The 21,652-nt window shown below is 37.6% G+C and overlaps 1 protein-coding gene across 1 annotated transcript in view; it reads right to left on the reverse strand.

Moving 5' to 3' along the window:
- rap1gds1 (RAP1, GTP-GDP dissociation stimulator 1) overlaps nucleotides 1-20,161 on the reverse strand; it is a 42,379-nt gene extending 22,218 nt beyond the window's left edge. The window contains exons 1-5 of the mRNA XM_048612131.1: nucleotides 20,135-20,161; nucleotides 18,664-18,804; nucleotides 11,806-11,928; nucleotides 9,591-9,716; nucleotides 3,054-3,200 (exon numbers count right to left, since the gene is read on the reverse strand). Coding sequence (XP_048468088.1) covers nucleotides 3,054-3,200; nucleotides 9,591-9,716; nucleotides 11,806-11,928; nucleotides 18,664-18,775 — 508 coding nt within the window. The 5' untranslated portion in view covers nucleotides 18,776-18,804; nucleotides 20,135-20,161. The remainder of the gene's footprint in view (nucleotides 1-3,053; nucleotides 3,201-9,590; nucleotides 9,717-11,805; nucleotides 11,929-18,663; nucleotides 18,805-20,134) is intronic.
- Nucleotides 20,162-21,652: the final 1,491 nt, after the last annotated feature.

A 21,652-nucleotide genomic window follows, 5' to 3' on the forward strand; every position in this document is an offset into this window, starting at 1 on the left:
TCACTGCTGCCATGCAAGTCCCTACTGCTGAGTACATTTTCAAAGTGGGTACTGGTTTGCTAGTTGAGGAAGGGTTGTAAGTGGCAAACAGATTATCATTTTCTTGCTTATGATTGACCATGCCTCCTTATGGAATTCAGAGTCAATGTTGAGGTCTACCAACTATATACTATTGTTGTCTCACCTCTGGTTGGGACAGGACATATCTAGGATGGCAATGGAGGAGCTTCCCAAAACTATTTTAGGACAGGAAGCCAGCCATTTCTACCTACATTTTCCCTGACTTTGATGTCTTATTCTCTAAGAGTAGCTGGAAATTTTAAAGCAGTTACTCAGTTACAAACCTTCATTAGTAACAACACTTGGTTTCTTAAAAACAAAGTGCAGCATTATTTACAGCACTAGAACTTTTAGATAATACCATAAGCCCATAAGAAACAGCTACAAGAGTAGGCTGTTTGGCCCCTTCAGCCTGCTCTGCCATTCAATAGGATCATGGCTGAGCCGACATTCCTCATGCCCACTTTCCTACCCTTTCACTGTAATCTTCAATTCCCCTGAGGATTAAGACTCTATTTCAGCCTTAAATATACACAAGGTCTCTGCCCCCACAGCTCCCTTTGGCAAAGAGTTCCAAAAGTTCTCAATCCTCAGAAGAAACTTGTCCTCATCTTGGTCTCTTAAATTGACATCTCTTTATTCTGACTATGCCCAGAGGTCCTAGACTGCCATGAGGGGAACATCTCTCAGAATTCACCTTGTCAAGCCTCTTAAGAATCCTACATTTCTATGAGACCACCTCTCATTCTTCTAAACTCAGTACATAAAGTCCTAACCTGTCCAGCCTTTGATCATAAGACAATCCCTCCATACCAGGGATCAGCCTAGTAAACTTTCTGAATTGCCTCTAATGAAATAATATCTGTCCTTAAATAAAGGGGACCAAAACTGCTCACTAGTATCCCAAATGTGGTCTCACCAACATCTTCTACAGTTGCAATAGGCTTCCCTATTCTCATGCTCCAAATCTCCTTGAAATAAAATCCACTAAAATATCCACTTTTGCTTTGTAAAAGGATCACTAATTCCTAGTGAGTTGATAGAACATTCGATGTACAGATGGATGTGTTTTAAGAAAAATATTACCCCCTCCTCTCAGAGTTCATTCTGCCAGAATCCTTGCGTGATCATTCCAACAAGGATTCTTGTGATCTGCTCCTGGGAATCAACATTCCTCCTCGACTTTGCTGGGGGAGAAAAATGCCAGAATTCTTAAATGTTGCTCAATTGCCTTGTCTACAAGCATAAATCTGACTATCCTTGAGGATAAGTAGCCCAGAATCAACAAAAGTACATGCTCCTCTTGTACTCTGTGCTGTAAACAGGGGAAAAAGTTGCAACAAATCTACAATCTTGTTTAAAGCATAATTTTGTACTTCTGTCTAACACGCTGCCTATAGTTCAAGTTGAATAGCTGACATCTTTCAAACTCACCTTTCATTATCTTGACAAATTGTCTCAGTCACTTTTTCTAATGATTAAAGTCACACTAGTCGTTCCACTGGTCGCAAAGTCTGTAATAACCATGGGAATTTCTCTGAACTCAATGGGTTTGTGACAGTTTTAGGGTAACTAAATTTGTAAGCCATGTACAGAAATTACTTCATCGCTAGTCTATGCAATGTCACTACAAATTGTTTTGTTTCATCCCAGAACCCCATCTGCATTGAGAATGTTTCACACTGACCATAAGTTATCTTAGTGGCACTGAAGTCAATTACCCTGGAAACATTTTCCCACAACAGGAAGCAAAGCCAACTTTTCTTCTATCATAATTGACAATTTCGCTGCACACTTCTTTATTGATAGATTCACTAGTCAGTTCTAAGTTTAAAAATAATCTAGAAAAAAGGGAAGTTTAAGTATAGCTGTTGGGACTTTGATATAAATGTTAGGGCCCAATCCATTAATTGGTTACCTAACTCCAAGTACAATACATTATTTGCGAATTGAAATCTTTCACAACACATCCACAATAACTGGACCTATCAATGCAACCGGCATAATCAAGTTATTACAAGAAATTTATATTCACTTATTTGCATTAGTCAAGGTGCATCTAAAGCTGACCAAAGTACAGCCAACCACTAAAAATGTTTACTAATTTTGATCATGTTAGGAAAGTGAAAATTCTAACCACAGCTGCTGTACTAACCTATGAACATGAAATAAGCCTCACCTGTCACTTTCTAATTGAGATGAAATGTTAGAAGGAAAATAGTGCTAAATTACATTATCTTATGCACACAGATGCAATTCTGTAAGTCACAGTCTAATCAATTAAAAACTTTTACATATCATCTGATCATATTTTGCTTCTTAAGGATCTAAGGAGTAAAAAGCTTATATGCTGTAATCGAACCAACTACCATTTTAGATGAAGTCATCAAAACTCTCAAATACGGCTGAGATTATTTTGATAAATGTTTAGGTTATACAGCAGTCACCAATCAGAACTAGAAGTGTTTTCAATTACAATGCTCTGAACTAGTATCACTGACACTACAAGATGAAGCAGACAGCAAGAGAGATTAACCGTCTTGACACTGTGCAGAAAACCTCTTGACTGTTCCAAAATTGTATAATTGCATGGGATACTAGATTAATTATATATTGTTTGGAATCCATAAGTCAGAATCTTTCCCCTCCTCTTTTCCTTCTACAAGATGGGGTTATTTTATGCAAACAGATGCAATTTAAAAAAGGTAAAAACTGTTTTTCCTTGGCCAATATAAACCACATTTTGGGATAAATTTTTTTAATGCCAGTCAAGGATCTTATTGTTGTGATAAGAAGCAAAGATTATAAAAATAAAAGGTGAAAAAGGTAGGGAAATAAAGGACAAGACAAAACATTCATGTCAAAGGTCAATGGTTTTATACTGAATATTTTTTTATATAACGATTGAGTTACACTAACTATTGAATGTAAATGTTTGCTTTAAAGATGTCAAGTACGTATGCAAATTATAAACAGTTTTCTTTTTAGTTTACCATTATCATTGCTATAGTTCAACAGGAAGCCACAAAAGACAGTCAAGAGCTTCTGATTGGCCGCATCAATATTACTGCATAGTGTCTGTAAGTGGTCAACTACTATCTGTGCGCCACCAGATAGGTCAACTGCATTCCTGCCCTCATCTGCAAAACAAAAAATTAAATTAAAAAATCTACAACATAAATATAAATTCAAATAAGACATTCTGGAAACAAAGTAAAATGCTTTAAAATAAGCTAAGCAATATTCATAATGAATATTCATAATATTCATATGTTTTCATAAAACAAAGTAGGGGGTTGCATTCTAGAAAAATGCATAAAAATATTCAAATAGAATAAAATAAATAAATACAATTTTGAAACCAATGTTTGACAATACATGAATGAAGGAATTATCTAAAAAGAAATTGATTTCACTGGGTCCCTGAAACATAACCATCTCATTGCTGAACACTTCAAGGAAGTTTTCATGATTGAATTGACCATTAAGAATCAAGACAAAGACCTTAACATTTTTACCTCTTCCACTGATGCTCACCTCTAAGGTAAGAGGAAAGAAAAAGTGGAGTAATACAGGTCTTTTTAAAGTGAGATGCTGTACTATCTTGTGCAGATGCATTATCTCTGAATTGTACAAACCAATTTCCTTTAGTTCACAGATCAACATCCAAATTTAAATAGTTAAGATATCACAACATGGTGGTGGCAAGAACTTTGAAAACTCGTGTGAACATATGGGGAAAAAATATAAATGTGGTCCTTACTGTATCTTGGTCCGATCACTATCAATAATGTTGCCTTGCCCTTTCACAGTTCAATCTGTGTTTTACACGACACAATATGATGTATAATGGCAATTAAGGAGGAGGTTCTCACAAGTAACCATTTAAAATGAAACTATTCGTGTTTTGGATTTTTAAAAAAAAGTTAGACTCCTTGACAATCAAAACTCCAACATTTATGGGGAACAGATAAGAAAGTGAAGTCGAATTCACAAATCAGATGGTGCAGTAGGCTTGAGAGGCTGAATGGTCTACTCCTGCACCTACTCGTGTTGCTTCACAGAAACTGTGACAGTGGCTCTTTGGGAAGATGCTGTACCAGAAATGTTATTCACTAAAAATGAAAGCTTCAGGGTGTACTAATGAATACTTCACTCAACACCTGGATCAAAATTTACCTATAGCTCAGGTTTGTGATGTACTTTAAACACTTGGCTCAAATTAAATTTTGATGCGCTGTTCAATGTGTTTTCCTATTTGTTATAATCCCAGCTGATGTTATTACTGGATAAGTCAGATCCCAGACAAAAATTTGGCTTGATAAGTCATACTGTTAAATGGTTTTGGTTATAACAAAGTGGTCTCTGGCTGAAATATATGGATACAACACAAATAAATCACCATCGACAAAAGAACTGAATTCCAGAAGTGAGGTGAGAGCAACAGGCGAGAGTCATCAAAGTGCCCTAGCAAAACTGGAATCACTGGGTATCAGGGGCAAAATCCTTACTGGTTGGAGTCATACCTGGCACAGAGGAAGATGGCAATGGTTGTTGGAGGTCAGTCTTCTCAGCTCTAGGGCATCTCTGAAGGAGTTCCTCAGGGTAGTGTCCTAGGAACATCCATCTTCTGCTGCTTCATTAATGATCTTCCTTCCATCATATGGTTGGAAGTTGGGATGGAAGTTCACCAATGATTGCACATTGTTCAGTACAAGTCGCAAATCCTCAGATACTGAAACAGTCCATGTTCAAATGCAACATGGTCTGGACAATATCCAGGCTTGAGCTGACAAGCGGCTAGTAACATTCACACCACCCAAATGCCAGGCAATGACCAAGTCCAATGAGATTATCTAATCAAAAGTCCATGACATTCTGTGGTGTTACCATCACTCAATCCCCCACTATCAACACCCTAGGCATCACCATTGACCAGAAACTCATCTGGACATGTCACATAAACAGTGGCTACAAGAGCAGGTCAGAGCCTTGAAGTATTGTGGCAAGTAACTTACCTCCTCACTCCCCAAAGCACGTCCACCATCTACAGGGCACAAGTCAGGACTGTGATGAAATACTCCCCATTTACTTGGATGGGTGCAACTCCAACACTCAAAAAGCTTGACACCATCCAGGACAAAGCACCACATGCACAAGCATCCACTCCCTCCACCACTGATGTTCAGTAGCAGCATTGTATACCATCTACAAGATGCACTGCAGAAATTCCCTAAAGCTCCTCAGACAGCATCTTCCAAACCCATGACCACATCCGTCTAAAAGGACAAGGGCAGCAGATGTATGGGAATTCCACCATCTGCAAGTTCCCCTCCAGGCTACTCACCATCATGACTTTGTAACATATTGTCGTTTCTTCACTGCCACTGGCCAACATCTTGGAATCCCTCCCCAAGGGCATTGTGGGTCAACCCACAGCATGTTGAGTGCAGCAGCTCAAGAAGGCAGTTCATCACCTTCTCAGAACCACTAGGGACAGGCAATAAAATGCTCACCAGCCAGCAATGTGCACACCAAGAGTGAACAGAAAGAAAAAAAACGGAGATATGCTGATATGCCTCAATCAAAAATTGCCTTCCAACAGGTATGACAGAAGTGTGGGATATGAGTGAGTAGCCATTTACCAAAATGTTTGGAAATTGGTTTCCTCTAAACTTGTGCCACTAAGAACTGACAAGATTAACAGAAGAGTTCTGTATATTCAATGTAAGATGCTTGCACACTGCAAATAACAGTGTCAAAGAAACAGCATTCCAATTTAGTTGATGGGCTGGGGACAAACTAAAGCTATAATCTTTCAGTGCAAATTAAATTGATACAAAAGGTCTTCATTTAGTGTAGCCGGTCACAGCAAGCAGCATGGGGACTTAGCCCACTTAATTGCAAGAGAGGCTCCCCATGTTCCCTTTGGAGCAAACCTTTCCAATTAAGTTTGAATGTAAAAGGTGCCAACAATATGATTCCAGGCCACCAGAGCAATGCCAATGAGGCTGATTAATAATTTAACTGACACCTATATGCTTTGTATAATTTGCAACTCAGGAATTAAATGGGATCCAGTCTCCAACAACCTGTTCCCTCCACCCCACCTCACCCCCCCAACTAAAAAAAAGCAGAGTACCACATCCCAACCATTCGACAATACCCATTCCACCATCACGCAACTTCAGTCTCAGTTCCCATGATGCTGCTGGAACTCTGGTGGCTGCACTGCCAACAAGTACCACCGTTATGACTAGGATTGGGGCATGGTGCTGGGCTGTCAGGTTCTGACAGGTTTGCAGTTCTTGGGGGAAAGGCCTGTTGCTGCTGGTGAGTTCAATTACAATGAAGGCTTGACAGTGGCTACTTAAGTATCGATCAGGCCGCTCACACGGAATTCATGGGGAGTCCCTACTGATTCTCTGACTGCTAGGCAAGACCTCCATCAGCCCAACAGAATACTAGTCCATTTAGTAGAAAGATGTGTAGTCCTAAATTCAGTAAGAGCAGAGTACAAGATTATGTATTTACTTGTGAAAAGACAATTTTTCCTACCTTAATTTAACCTTCCAGAATAACAATGCTGCAGACAATTATTTCTTGAATTGTTCTAGGGTTTACATTTCTAAAATTCTACCAGGAAGTCCATTCCAAGTGAAAAAAGTCAAAGTCAGTCAGTCAAGATACAAACCCAAAATTGACCTTTCATGCTGTCCCTGCATTGTTAATCTAGCAGCACAAATCCAGTTTTTCAATAATTCACTATTTCACATCAATTCTCAGATGCTTGGAGCTCAAGGATTCAAAAAGTGAGAACAACTGAACTGATGAGGAATTGCATTAGACATCCCACAAGGGAAATATTCAAAGCAAAGATGATCACACTTCTAAACCACACAAATGAAACCTGAGGAATAGGTCACTAAGACAATCAAAAGATAGTCTCTAAGGAATGCTCATGAAAGGTTGAACAACTGTATTAGCCCCTGTGTGTACATCAGCATGATTTGATCAGTACATTACTTGTCAGACTGTCTGGCTCTGAATGGTCAGTGGGCAATCAAGAACCAGAGGTCACAGTATGACCTTGGAATCAAGGATACTTCCAGCAGTAACGTTTAGAAGTCAGGCCACCAGAAAACAGACTGAAATTGTAGCAAGTGCCACATTCTCAGACAGGGATGAGATAATATTCTCTTCCTCTTGGTCTAATCAATAATATCAGTTAATCTTGCTCAGATACAAGCAGCAACTGCTGCAGTGACTCAAGTTGCGATCAGCATGACAAATAAGAGGAACTGATGGTTTTAAAGCCTTTTAAATATGGCTCTGCCATTGAAAAATAAACTAGTCCTCCCCGTGCATGTTCAGGGAATGCAACTATGTCCCAAAGATTCAAAAGTAGAAGGGCATCCTTCCTTGAACAGTGGAGTAAATAAAAAAATGATGACACTTTGGAGATGATAAACCCTCTCCGATTCTGCTATTATCCTCAAAAAGGATGCCTACAACTCAAGATACCCGAAATGTTGAGCCTGCAAAGTTCTCAAAGACAATGGAGATGGTTGCAGAGTCTAAATGGAAATGCCCAAGCAAATTTGTTGGCTGCCATTTCAGCTTTAACAAATATCTGAATTACTGACTGGCCGTCTGTACAATTGCGAAGGCCTAGCTGTACATTTGTCAGAGGACAGAAGACTTCCTTCAGAATTTAAATATAGCAATAAATTTTTAAGTCATAAAAATCAGGTACTAATGGTCTGCAGAGGAAAATAAGCAGATATATCATGCAATAAATCATAATTCCCAAGTTGAACTAAGGGAAACTTAAGTCCAACAGCTTGTAAGACATAACATTGCAGAGAATATTCAACAACACTGGGATGTCATCCATCTTAAACTTTACTTGTAATACACAGGATATTGACTTCGAAACACCAGTGCATGGGGATACAGAAAACAAAAAAAAAAGTACTCCACTTACAAGCTAGCTTGTCATGAATGCTTAAAAAGGGATAAATGTAATGGTGTTGGATTGATGTTTGAACTAAATTTTTTTTAAGATGCTGATGTATTTTTCCATCAAGGTATTTTCTGATTGTTTTTCTTCTCATAATTTAGTCACTTCCTTAGGCTATTCGCATAAAGCACATTATTCTATATTCTATATTTAACATGTCTTTTCACGTGTGAATAGTGCTGAACACAATTTTCCTTTCTTCCATACAAATCAATGTCAATATCTGCACTGGCATTTATTTAGCACATATTCCAAGCATTTTTGAATGGTTGGTAGGAAAGAATAATACTTTAAGCATGAAAAAAAGCTAGAATAAACAGGTTAAAACAGAACATTTCACAAAATTTATACAATTAAGCTACTTATCTATACAATTAAAGTATTATTTCATATAATGTTCTAATATTTTTGGAATTTGCAAAGTTTATTGGACCTGCACACATGATGAATATTAATTAATACAAATGATTGGATGGGAATAAATGAAACCATACATCAACCAGTCATGCCTTAGAATAGTGAACAATCAAAACATTTCTCAATACAGACTTGTGGACCAGGAAGTTAGATACATTCTCAATGTCATATGTATTAAAGGTTACTATAAAGGAATTTAAGTGCCATTACTTAAGGATGTTTAAACTCTGTTCTTTAGCAGCTGTAGAAAATTCACATCAAGTATAAAGAACATGAACGTTGTCAATACCATAACATTCTTGCCAATATTTTCACAATTCTCTTGACAGACAGGCTGAGCTTTCGTTTACTTAACTATCATTTGTGGTTTAATTCATCATATTATATTGAGGAACATTCACCAATTATAATTTTGTCTATATACCAAAAAGTGGACCTAAACTCTGTACCATGAAGTGCAATGGTAAGGAAATCACAGCTGAAGGTAAATCTCACAACACATTAGGGATAAGGAAGAGGGGTAGGTAGGAAATGGTCAATCAATAAAACCAACAATACTTCTCATCAATGCTACAGGTATCATATACTGATTATGTTAACCATGAATCAACAGTAGCAAAACAGAGGCAGCAAATTATTGTCCCCGTATCAGCAATTCAGTACAGAAACAAAAAATGTGACTGGTAATTTTGTTTCTCAGAAGGCTCGGATAACACTCAGAATTATAATACACCAGTCCTAGAACATAATAAATTCAGACTGCTCGTGGCAGGAGTCTTAGAATCAGATTTTTTTTTTTTGAACAACATTGAAGTTGTCAAAACTTAGTTTTAATCATACCTAAAGCTAATGCGCATATTAATTTTACAAGGTCTCAAAACCTCTTGGTACCTCCTGACACATTCATGCATGTACTCAAACATCATTTCTAGTTAAAATAGTGAGGAATAATGACCGAATGATTTGTATATTTCATCTTGGCAGTAGAGTATTAGTACCATTAGCTGTCTGTTAGTAAACAGATGTTAATAATCTTAAATATGGACGCGAGTACCACAGCATTGCAACAGTATTTTAATTCTGGACTTACGGCTATCATAGCAAATGTTCCCGAGGGCACGTCCTGTTTGAAGGAGCACTTCCTGATCTCTGTTGTTCAACAGCTGAACCAAAGGTGGAATCAATGCTGTGTCCACACATGAGTTTCGCATGAATTCTGTAGACAGTATAGATAGCAACTCAACATGTGTGTAAAATAAGTGATTTGCACCACAGCACAAAGTTTGTAAGTGAAAATTTTGATGAGGAATTCACTTCTATGTTTCACGTTGATGCTTATATGGAAAGGAGAGTGTATAATATTTCCATATCTTATAAATACAACTATTGAGTAGTGTAATATTTTTGGCTTCAACTGAAACTGTGAAGCACGTTTCAACAATTTTGTTGAAAGCACAAAAAAATTGTGTTGCTATTTCAAACACAAAAAAGGAGTACACATGTAACAGTCCAGTCCTCATTTAAGAGCAATTTCACATTTATTTGGAATTATGGATAAACTGACTTGCTACCATTTTATTTAAACAAAACAAATTGCTGTATGAGCAATCCAAAAGCAACCATTTTTCTGCAAGTAATTTACAAAACGGCTTCATTAAAATGGAAGCTACTGACAGATAAGAGACAATTACGAGAAGCCAAAATGTCAGTGCACAATCCTGTTAAAAATTTAATTTAAAAATTTCTCACTTTTCTCCAATTACATTGATAATAGGTAGCATTTTTTGCCCGCCCGCCCCAAAACAAAAACACCAGGCAGTTTGGTCCTAATGCAACTCTTACCAGATACTGAGTAGTGTAAACTTCTGCAAATTACCAACAAAATTTCAATGCTTTCCTCAAGAGGACTCAATTAGAACAGCACCCTCAACACTACCACTTATTTCTATATTAAACATACTACATAAATATATGTTAATAGTCACAAAACAGAAACTCATTGTAAACAACAATGCTGTGAGCAAAGACAACAAAAAAAACTTTGAAGAAATTACACAATGTTGGAACAGAACCAGACATACACAAAGATTTTAGGGATTGTGTTAGAATACAGCTAATGATGGTACTGGTTAGGAGCACAGGAGAGATGCAACTAAGACCACTGGTGAAAAAGAGCTTGTGTATGAATAAAGGCTAGGATGAGATGAACGACATAGAATGAAGGGTAATCAATATGGTCACTGTAACCTAGAATCAAAACTGAATTGATGATGTCAGATTGGTAGGGAAGCAATGAAAGCAAGAACAGCAGGTAGACAGAATAGGATGAAGGAAATTGGAGTTCATGCAGGGTGGTAGGTTGTTAATGCAAATGTTGAGATATGTTGACTGACCTGTAACTTCCTGGTTTATCCCTTCCTCCTTTTTAAAAAATAATTGGACAGAGTTAGCTATCTACCTGTCTCCAGCACCTTACTGTGGCCAGAGATTGGAAAATCACTTCCATGGCCAGAATATCAACTCTCTCAACTGCCTGTGACACATCTCATCCATGCATGCAGATTTATCCACTTAAGGTTGCTAAATCTCCTTTTTTTCCCTAATATGTCATAGTCCTCCACCCTGATGCCTACATCTGTGCTGTCCTTTCCCATGTAAAACAACAAATTGTCATCTACGCACATTTGCTGACTATCTTCCTGTCACATTCTTCCCCCAATAAAATTATTATTAAATTGAGCACATAACAAGAATATGCCTACACAAACTGTGTCACTGAAGTTATACCTTTGCTATTCAACAAAGCTTTGCATTTCCAATTTATTTCTGAACACATAGGGCAGAAGTAGTTTTACTCTCCACATTCTGTACTTATTTGATCTATAAATTTCAAAAGTTCTACTCTTTAAACAAGAGAAAGAAATTGATGTAAAATATTAATAAAATGCATGATTTAAAGTTTGAATTGAACAACACCTGCATATATTCATCTATTTATCTTCTGTGGTCCAACCCAGATAACTAACTTGAAGATTGCACTGAACCTTGTTGGTATAATGTAAGACAAGATCAAATAATTTTTCTAATTAAGGACTTAGAAATAAAATTGGTCATTATCAGATTGCAGATTTATTATTTTCTTACTCTGAAACCAATCAACATAATATTCATTGCAAGATTTTAAAGTTTATATAATTGTAAATAGATGGATTGAAAAAAAAATTCAAAAAACACAAAATATACTGACAGATGAGGTGCAAAACTGAAGATGTTCCAGCAGAGAAAGTTCTTGTTGAAAACCTCACCATTTTTGGCTATTTCTGCTATGATGTTTGCTACTTTTGCTGCGCAGGAACAATGTGGAGACAACAAACGAGGGAAAACTTGAAGGATTCCACTCTCTTGGACCTTTAAGCTAGTTTCCGCATCTGCAACAAACATAGCAATAACTAATTAAAACAGGTACAAGCAATGAGATCTTAGCCTTGCCAAGCAACAATAAGATGGTCCAGATATGTATTTGGTGTGGGTGAAGCTTCTGACCTGTTCAGATTCGAATTTATAAACTACACATAGGCCATGCCAGTTTATTTCCAAGTCAGCTATACATATTCTGAAAGAGTGTATAATACACAACATCCACCATCAATTGTATCAACAAACTGAACTCACTGAGTGTCTTTAATAAATGTTTCCCAAGGTGTGTCAGTGGTATGAGGAAGTGAGATGCAAACCAAAGGAGATGTTAAGATAGGTGGTCAAAAAACTCAAATCTAAATGCATCTAAAGAGAAATCATGGCAAAGGAGATGGTGCTGAGGTTTAGGTAAAGCTTTAGACATCAGGGTTTAGGCAAATAAAGTCAAATACCTGTGAAAGCACAGAGATTAGTATTGCTGCCTCACAGTGCCAGGGACTCTGGTTCGATTCCAGCCTTGGGCAACTGTCTTCATGGGGTTTGTATGTTCTTCCCATGAGACGCTCTGGTTTCCTCTTACAGTCCAAAGATGTGCCATGCTAAATTGCCCTATAGTTTTCAGGGATGTGTAGGCTAGATTGATTGGCCATGATTAATGCAGGATTATGGGGACAGGGTGGGGAGTGGGTCTGCATGGGATGTTCGGAGGTTTGGTGCAGCCTCAATGGGCCAAATGGCCTCTATTGCACTGTAGTGATTCTATGATTCAAGAGAGATGAAAAGCGATGGATAAACTTGCACAATTGAATAAAAGTAGCAGAAAATTCGCTCAGAAGGTGGAGGATGTAACACTTTCCAGGACAGCTTCACAATAATTATGTCTGGAGATTAACAGGAATGTAGGAGTTTTATCAACAGATAGGTTGAGGAAGTAAAAATGTTACAGATGAAACAGGAAAGGGCTTTTGAAAAGGTGGCCAGCAGAGAAGACGACTCAGTAATAACAAGTGAAAGTACAGATGAGTCATAGAGAGTTACATGGACAGCATAGAGATGAGGATGAGAAAGGAGCCAAAGATGGATTGTTTGGGGACTTTGGAAGCTACAGCACAGAATTGGGAAACTCCACTGGTGAAAATGCCCTGGCTACAGCTGAATAGCTCAAAGTGAAACAAAGTGAAGGGATTGCAGAGCTGTCTAACAGAAGAGGTGGAAAAGAGCAAGGGAGCACTCAGACTGTCTGTATTGTCTCTTGGTCTCTTTGGGTCAGGAAATAGGTCAACTTCAAATGAAGGGTGGTTCTTTAACCTTAATTAGTATTCATCTGCTTTCTTTTTTATACAAAAGATCAACATTGACTTAACAGTAGGATCATTCTTTGGGGAAAATGACAGCGTCCATTATTAAGAAAGAAATAGCAAGACAATCAAACAGGATCTTTCGTGAAAGAAAATCTGTTTGATAAATTTGCTCCAGATTTTTGACGATATAACAAGCAGAATTGAAGGGGAGCCAGTAGATGCAATGTATTTGGATTTCCAGAAGACATTCAATAATATGCCACATAAAAGGTTACTGAACAAGATAGGAGCTCACCATATTAAGGGTAATGTATTAGCATGGATTTTTCTTCAGTAAATAGCAATAACTTCATTCGATTTTAAATGTGACACTGTTAATGAAGCTATAAAACATCTCTCTGAAAATGAACTAGACATGACTGTTGCAAAAAGTTAATGCATTCATTGTTAAAGCTACATGGTACAAATCCCTCAGAAATCAAGTTAGGATTTGTTGCTAACAGTCTTGGTTGATGACCATATTAACTTAGTAATGGTTTAAATTGAAGCCGGAATCTGCAAATGATCAACAGATTCGCCATCCACAGAAAAACTTACAACATATCACCCTTCAATGACTTCACATAGAAACTTATTAAATCCAAATTCCATAACTATGTGTGATTTGCTTGGTTTTCTTTGTTCTTTAATCCTCCAGCTATATCCTGAAAAAGAAAATCATTTTAAAATTGTTCTTTGAGTCTCATTCCAGCATTGTTCCAGTCATAGTCCAACTTGAGGTGGGTAAAGATGACTAAATCTACAGCCAGAAATGGAGTAAACACCATCTTTCAGAGGTAAACGTATTTTGGTACATCACGATAATTAAATGATGACAATAAAAACCTATTTTCTTCCAAATTCTTTGAATTTTCAGCCCAATTGGTGTATCAGAGTGGATGTTATTTCAAACATCTGGAAAAACAAGCCAGCTTCCAAGATACATTTTGGAAGGTGCCCTACAGGCAACAATTTTGCCTATTAATCGGAAGGTTTTGGATCAGTTCCCTAGTGCAATTCAATTCAAAGCAACAATTTAAAGTGTTCTGTGCAATATCATGCCATGTCCATTCCTCAGTAACATAACATTGGTGATTGGTATGTTAAAATCCTTAATATAAAATGCACTCATACCCAACATTAGGAAGTAATCAGGAAATCGATCAAGACCTAGAGACATTCTTTGATCTTTAGTTTTATAAGTGTGGCTTGCAGTATTGGAGGCAGGATGGACCATAGTAAAGGACTATTCACACCTGACAACCTTGAAAGAATTAAAATATCGCTCCCAACCAAATTTTAAAATTTGTTGAGTACTGGGCTGAAAAAAGAGAAAAGAAAGGCAATGTTAGTATTTAAGATCCTTATTTGGGGCAAGGGTAAGGATCAAGAGAAGGAAACAATTCCAGTTAGAACAAAATCTGTTTTTGGGAGCTACTGATTAGGAAATTCAAGTTGTTCCAAGAAGCTCTAGAGCACTTCTTTTTTGACAGTAAAGAATTCAAAAGATTCTGTTTAAACAAGGACGTCAAGCAGTTAGAAACATATACACAAATGTAAAGTTTAATAGGATTCAAATGATTGAAATCTCCTGCATCAGTCAGTTTGAATCAGTGAAATGAGTGCACCTTTAAAAGGACACATTCCTGATTCTAAAAACCAGAAAAAGAGGAATTCACTGCCCTAGCCACTGGAATCTACTGTTAACTTGTAGCTTAAATCTGCATCAAAAGTAATTTCAGTTAGACATTTTTAAATAAAAACTGAAGAGGGCTTTTGTATATTTTTAGAAGGAATTAAACACTTCTAAACTAAGAATATGTTTAATACTCATACAGTCAAATAGAGATCATAATTAAAGCTAATGGTAAAGATTTAGGTGAAATAAATTTGCAGTTTGTTGTCTTTTGCACTTACTTTTTAAAACAGATTTAGATTTTAGTATGCTGGCTTATTTCATGCAGACCTTATGCTTTCTCTCAATGAGAGGAGGAAAAGGGTTGGAAAAAGCAAACTAGCTAGTTTTTCTCACTGGCAGAATTTGACAGGTTAGACTGGATTATGAAAAGCCAGATAAGAATTCAGATTGCTTCTCTTGTCTCTGAATTTGTAATAAATTGGCACAGATGCAAGCCTTATATAACTTGCATTAAGATTGCAACTCAAAACCTCAGAGGGTCATTCTGGATGAGAGAACTCTGATCAAAGCAATTGCTTTGAAATGACTAAATAGTCTGTGCCCATACTGTAGAGGTTTCTACAAATGCAAAAATTTAGTTTAATCCACAATGATGCCCCATAATCTGAAACATCTCTAATGTTTCGCCACTTGTCCGAGCCTCTAAGGCAGGATATCTAGATACAGATTTCCAGGCGCTGACTGCCCAACAGTATTTCCTAAACTTTTTTCAACTGTGACACCATTTCAAGGCTGGACGAAGAACGCAGCAAATGTAGTTAGTTGGGTGGCAACATGACCGCAGAATTTCAGAACCCACGTAGGTTTGCAAGCTAACTCTTTGGGAAGTCCTGGCTTAGTATGTTGCTGGTGTGTGGCCATTCTTAAGTGAGTCTAGAAGTCAAATTTAAATTGACTATCTACCTTTGGATACAAGGACCTTAATTTATTAAATCAAAAAGTTTAGTATTTATTACCCAAAGTTATTTGTCTGTGGAGGTCATTGCAAACTGCCTTCTTGAACCACTACAGTAAGTTGTAGGACCCACAACATCCTATTAGGAAGGACAACTCAAGACTCATCAAAAATACATTGAGTAAAGATTCCTATGAGAGGGCCAAACCAACTGACTAACCAAGAAAATTAAGGAGAGTATCAAGTTGAAAAGAAAAAGCATATAAGGAGGTCAAAAAAAAAATCAATGATAGCCCTGAAGACTTGGATAAATTCAGAATCTAGCAAAAGGAGGACAAAAAAGATGATAAAGAAGGAAGTAAACTACAAGGGCAAACTAGCAAAGAAAACTGATGTTAAGAACTTCTTTAAATATACATAAAAAGGGAGAGAGGGAGAGTTCAAAGTGAACACAGGCCCATTAGAAAGGGAATCTGGGGACGCAGCTTTGGGGAAACAAAGAAAGGCAGAGTAATTAAACAGATATTTTACATCAGTCTTTACAGTGGAAGATACATTGAACATTTTATTAATACTAAAGAATTGGGGGAAGAATCAAGTATCATCACTAGAGAAGCTGTATCAGACAAACTAATGGGGCTTAAGGCAATTAAGTCCCCTGGCCCTAATGGCTTGCAACCTAGGACCTAAATGAGGTAGCTACAGAGATGGTGGATGCATTGGCTTTAAATCTCCAAAAATTGTTGGATTCCAGAGAAGTACCAGGGGACTGGAAAACTGATGTGACACACCTACTCAAAAAAGGGAAGCAAAGGGTAGCTATAGGCCGATTACAGTGATTGTTAAAGTATTGGAATTAATTAAGGATGCATTTGCAGAACATTTGGAAAATCAATCTAATCTAAGTAGACTTGGCACAGCTTCACTGCAGAGTGAAGGGCCGCATCGTGGCTCACTGGTTAGCACTGCTGCGTCACAGTGCCAGGGACCCAGGTTCAATTCCACCCTCCAACGACTGCCTTTGTGGGGTTTGCATATTCTCCCCGTGTCTGCGTGGGTTTCCGTTGGGTGATCTGGTTTCACCCCCCCAAGCAGTCCAAAGACGTGCAAGTTAGGTGGATTGGCCACACTATATTGTTCTTGGGAGTCCAGGGACGTGCAGGCTAGGTAGATTAGCCATGCTCTTCAAGGGTTGGTTTGGACTTGCTGGGCCGAATGGTCTGCTTCACTGTAGGGATTCTATGATTGTGAAAGGAAAATTATGCCTAGCTAAATTACTAAAGTTTTTTGAGGAAGTCTCAACCAGCGTGCATATAGGGGAACCAGTAGAGCTGTTGTATTTGGACTTCCAGAAGGAATCTGATACGGTACCTCAAAATGTTAAGTCATAAGTTACAGCCCAAGTTACTGGAGGTAGTATATCAGCATGGACAGAGAATTGGTTACAGGTAGTAGGGATTTGTTTTCATTTTGGCAACCAGTGACCAGTCAAGTTCCACAGAAATGAGTGCTGACAGCACAACTGTTTAGAATAGGTATACATGTATGTTAATAACTTGGATGAAGGAAGTGAACGTACTGCAGCTAAATTTGCCGACAATTCTGAAATTGGTGGAAAGGCAGATTGCAATACGGATATAAACAATTTACAAAAAGATATTGATAGGTTAAGCAGGCAAAATGTTGGCAAATGGAGCATCACATGGGAAAATGTGAAGTTCTTCAGTTTGCAAGAGGGGATAAAAGAACAATTAGTATTTAATGGAGAAAAACTACATAAAGCTGCAACACAAAAGGGACTTGACAGAACTTGTGTATAAAACAGAAAACTAGCACACAGGTACAACAAGTAATCAGGATGGCTTAATGGAATGTTGGCCCTTATTTACTACAACTGTACATGGTGCTGGCGAGACCACATCTGGAATACCGAGTGTAGTTTTGGTCCCCTTATTTAAGGGAAAGATAAATATCTTTGGAACTCCTTCCAATGGAGAGCTGCGGGGGCAGAGTTGCTATATGTGTTTAAGGCTGAGATAGATAAGATTCTTGATCAGTAAAGGAATCAAGGGTTATGGGGAAAGGTCAGAAAGTGGACATGAGGAATGTTGGATCAGCCATTATTCTACTGAATAGCATATCAGGCTTGAGGGGCCAGATAGCCTACTCCTGTTTCTATTTCTTATGGTCTTGGTCAAGTCTACCTACTCAGAATTTCTGACATGTATCAATGCATTGTGAACCAATCTAGGAATGGTGACAAGAGGGGCCATAGAAACTCCACTGTCATTCTTACTTTAGATTGAATTTGTAATTTTCTGGTTTGAATAGCTCAGTTCCAATATCCAGTTTAGATTTCCAATTAATCATCAGGCAACCTAAAATGGAATTCAGGCGATTTTATCAATGAAGAAACAAACATGCATTTAGTGAAAGAACTCAAACACCAGGATATAAACATACAAAATAAGTAGGCCATTCAGCCCATTAAGTCCATCCACCATTCAACAAGATCATAGCTGATCTGTTTGTGTTTGTAATTCCACATTCGCATCTACTCCCAGTCAACCAACCATTGATTCCCTTACCTTAGAAGAATCTTTATCTTTGCCTTAGAGGATGGCAGAACTGGGGTCATTGCATATTTTTAAAAACAGTGTTCCAAAGTCATAGCAGTCAGAAAAGATTTCTCACATCCTAAAATGGCAACCTCTAATTTTAAAACAGTGCACCCTGGCTCTGGACTCACGCAAAGGAAAGCACATTCTTCCCATGTCCACCTTAAGATCATATAATACTTCAATCAAGTCACCTCTTACTCTTGTAAACCCCAGTGGAAACAAGCCCAGACTGTCCACGGTTTCCTCATTAGACATTCCACTCATTATACACTGTTTCCAGGTATAGATCGAGTAAATCCACATGAACTGCCTCCAATGCACTTCTATCCTTCCTTAAAAAAGACCAAGAAATCAGTGAGGATGAGAAAATTAAACTCGGGGAATCAGTGACAAAGGCTAAGTAGAACGACTTCTTATTTAATAAATGTCTAGAGGTTTGATATCTTTTTTGGCTCCAAACTAAGTTATTCCAATACTTATCTAGTTGAGCATTCCACACTTAAGCTTCAGTCCACTCAAAGCTGTCCACAGTCATATCCTACACCACTCCCCTGGTGTATATAACCAGAATGCCAAAACAGAGGCTGGGCTGATAGTATGTCTAAATGTGGACCTGAATCTTTCACCAGAAAGAGTGCAATCTTCCAGGAAAGAAATTTTCGATAACACATGCCAAAAAGTTCAAAGGTGTATTAATATTGTTCAATAAGAATTCTGGTACAATGTGGCTTAGAATAATTCAATTACCAAACCTTTTGATTGGGGTACACAAAGGGATATTACAGCAATCATTTTGTAAAGTGAAAAGTTATAATTAGAAAAAAAAGCAGGACAAGGGATGAGTGATTAGTACAAGCAAGCAGACATTAGGCACAAGTGAGCAAATACTTGAGCAAAGTAGTAGGTTTCAAGTGTTATTGAGAAACAGGTGAAGAGTGGATGCCATAGTGGTATCAGGCTTTAACAGCTCAAGGCATGGCTTCCATAGATAGAAAAAAAATATTTGTTGACAGATGTAAAAGGTCAAAATAAGGGAGAGACAAAGCCACAAAGGCATTTGAAAACTGACAAGAAAATTTTAGGACCAAGTCAGAGCTGAAAGTTTCTGCCAAGGTAAGCACCTCATCGAGAAAGTGGACCATTGGAGGGCACCGAATGGGTCATTTGCAGGCTCAAGGGGGAGGCAATATTATTGCTGAACGGTTAATCCAGAGCCCAGGTAACGTACTGGGGACCTGGGTTTGAATCCCACCATGGCAGACTTTAGGAAACTGCTGTCCTTATCTGGTCTGGCCAACATGTGACTCCAGGCCCATAGCAATGTGGTTGACTCTTAACTGCCCTCTGGACAATTAGATATGGGCAATAAATGCTGGCCCAGCCAGCGTCACCCTCATCCTATGAATGAATTTTTTTTAAAAATGGAATAGGAAGACAAGACTTTGAATTAGATTCTCAGCACAAATAAGGGGCAATAGATAGGCATTTGGAGAACAGCAGAGTGAACAATGTCAAAGGCCTCACGTGAAGCTTCTGACCAGAAAGGGCTCAGGAATCACCAATGCATATCTATTTCTTTACTTCAACTACAGCACTTGTACCATAACCCAACTGAAATAAATAACTATAACAACACCCAGAACTGAAGCTGGAGCTTCTTACTCTGCAAGAGAACTGTACATTGATATAAATCAGTGGCATCCTTGCTAGTGTATTCCATCCAAGGGTTTTAAATTTTTCAGTTGCTCTCAGCCAATAAATTACCTACATCACAGATGCAGTAGAGAACATATGATTAAGACAATTATTAACAAAACTGGAAAGTCTTTGCAACTGACAGAAGTGATATTTTAGAACACATTCTCAAAAGTTACAGGGACAGTGTTGCAAATCCTAGGCAATAAAATGACAAGTATTCAAAGCACTAATTCCATTTTTTGTTGTTTTTTTCAAAAAAGAAAAGCACTTATACACAATGCACTCTGCATTGCAATTACTGGAACTAAAAAATGCCATTAGTGCAGATCATTTCACACATGTATAAAATAACTCATATTGGAACTGTAGTTTTCAAGCACAAGGGGCAAAAATAACAGTAGCATGCATTATTAATTGTTCAGCTATTCAGTCTAGAGCGCATTTCAATTTATATTTCCAGATGATCATTTGCTGTACAGCAGCACACTGCTCCATGTGGCTTGTCATTGGGAGTTAACATACACTTTATTGTACCACTTAAAAGATGTTGTTGCTTTAAAATTGAACTACACAATGAAAGCTTTTTGCATAATGGTCATTAAGAGACAGTACAGCAATCACAAACCAAGTTTAATTGAATTTAAAGTGCTACATTATAAAGCTGCTCCCAGCAAGTATTTGTTAAAACTACGCCTATATTTTCAATTTTTACCCATTATTTAAGCTACAAACATGTAATTAAGCAATACACAAGGCAAAACAGCTCATTGCATCAGGGAAGAAGTGTCTCATCTTTCTTGCTTTTGTGAAATTTTAGTTGTTTATTCCAATGGTGAGTGACATTTGCTTACTTCAGGCAGGTTATGATTTCAATGTGCTGGGTCACTAATACTGTATACTCTGGCTTGGAAAGTTAAAATTTATTAATCTCTTTTCTTGGCAAATTTTATACTGAAGGTGAGCAACATTCAACATATCACTAAGGTCAGTACTGAAAACTCCTTGGTCAAACACAGCTTTGATAGGACAGTGTAAATATCCCAAATAAAGCCTGCTTCATTCTCATATCTGGTCTGAGAAGAAAAAAAACACTAGTCAAATTGATGGGTCATACAGAGCTCAAATAAAATTTGGAGCATTAACAAAGAAAAGAAATAGAAATTCCATCCCAACAGTTTGAATTGAAAACTAAATGCAATGCTCTAATCCAATGCTAGCAATCTCTTTATTTGTCTTACTCCAAATTCTTCTCTCTACCATTGCTTTATTTGACAAAAAAAACTAACCACAGTACAATTCCATTATACTAGCAGTTAAAAGCAACCTGCAACCTCAGAATACTTCACAAACAATTACTTCTTGAATTAAGTGGCACTTGCAAAGGGATAACCTGCTCACTGAATTCATTACAGCCTTGGTTGAAAAATGGCTAGAAGAAATGAATTCCAGAAGTGAGGACAGAGTAATTGTACTTGACATCAA

This window comes from Rhincodon typus, chromosome 1 (genome assembly GCF_021869965.1).
Source record: "Rhincodon typus isolate 14 chromosome 1, sRhiTyp1.1, whole genome shotgun sequence".
Lineage (NCBI taxonomy): Eukaryota > Metazoa > Chordata > Chondrichthyes > Orectolobiformes > Rhincodontidae > Rhincodon > Rhincodon typus.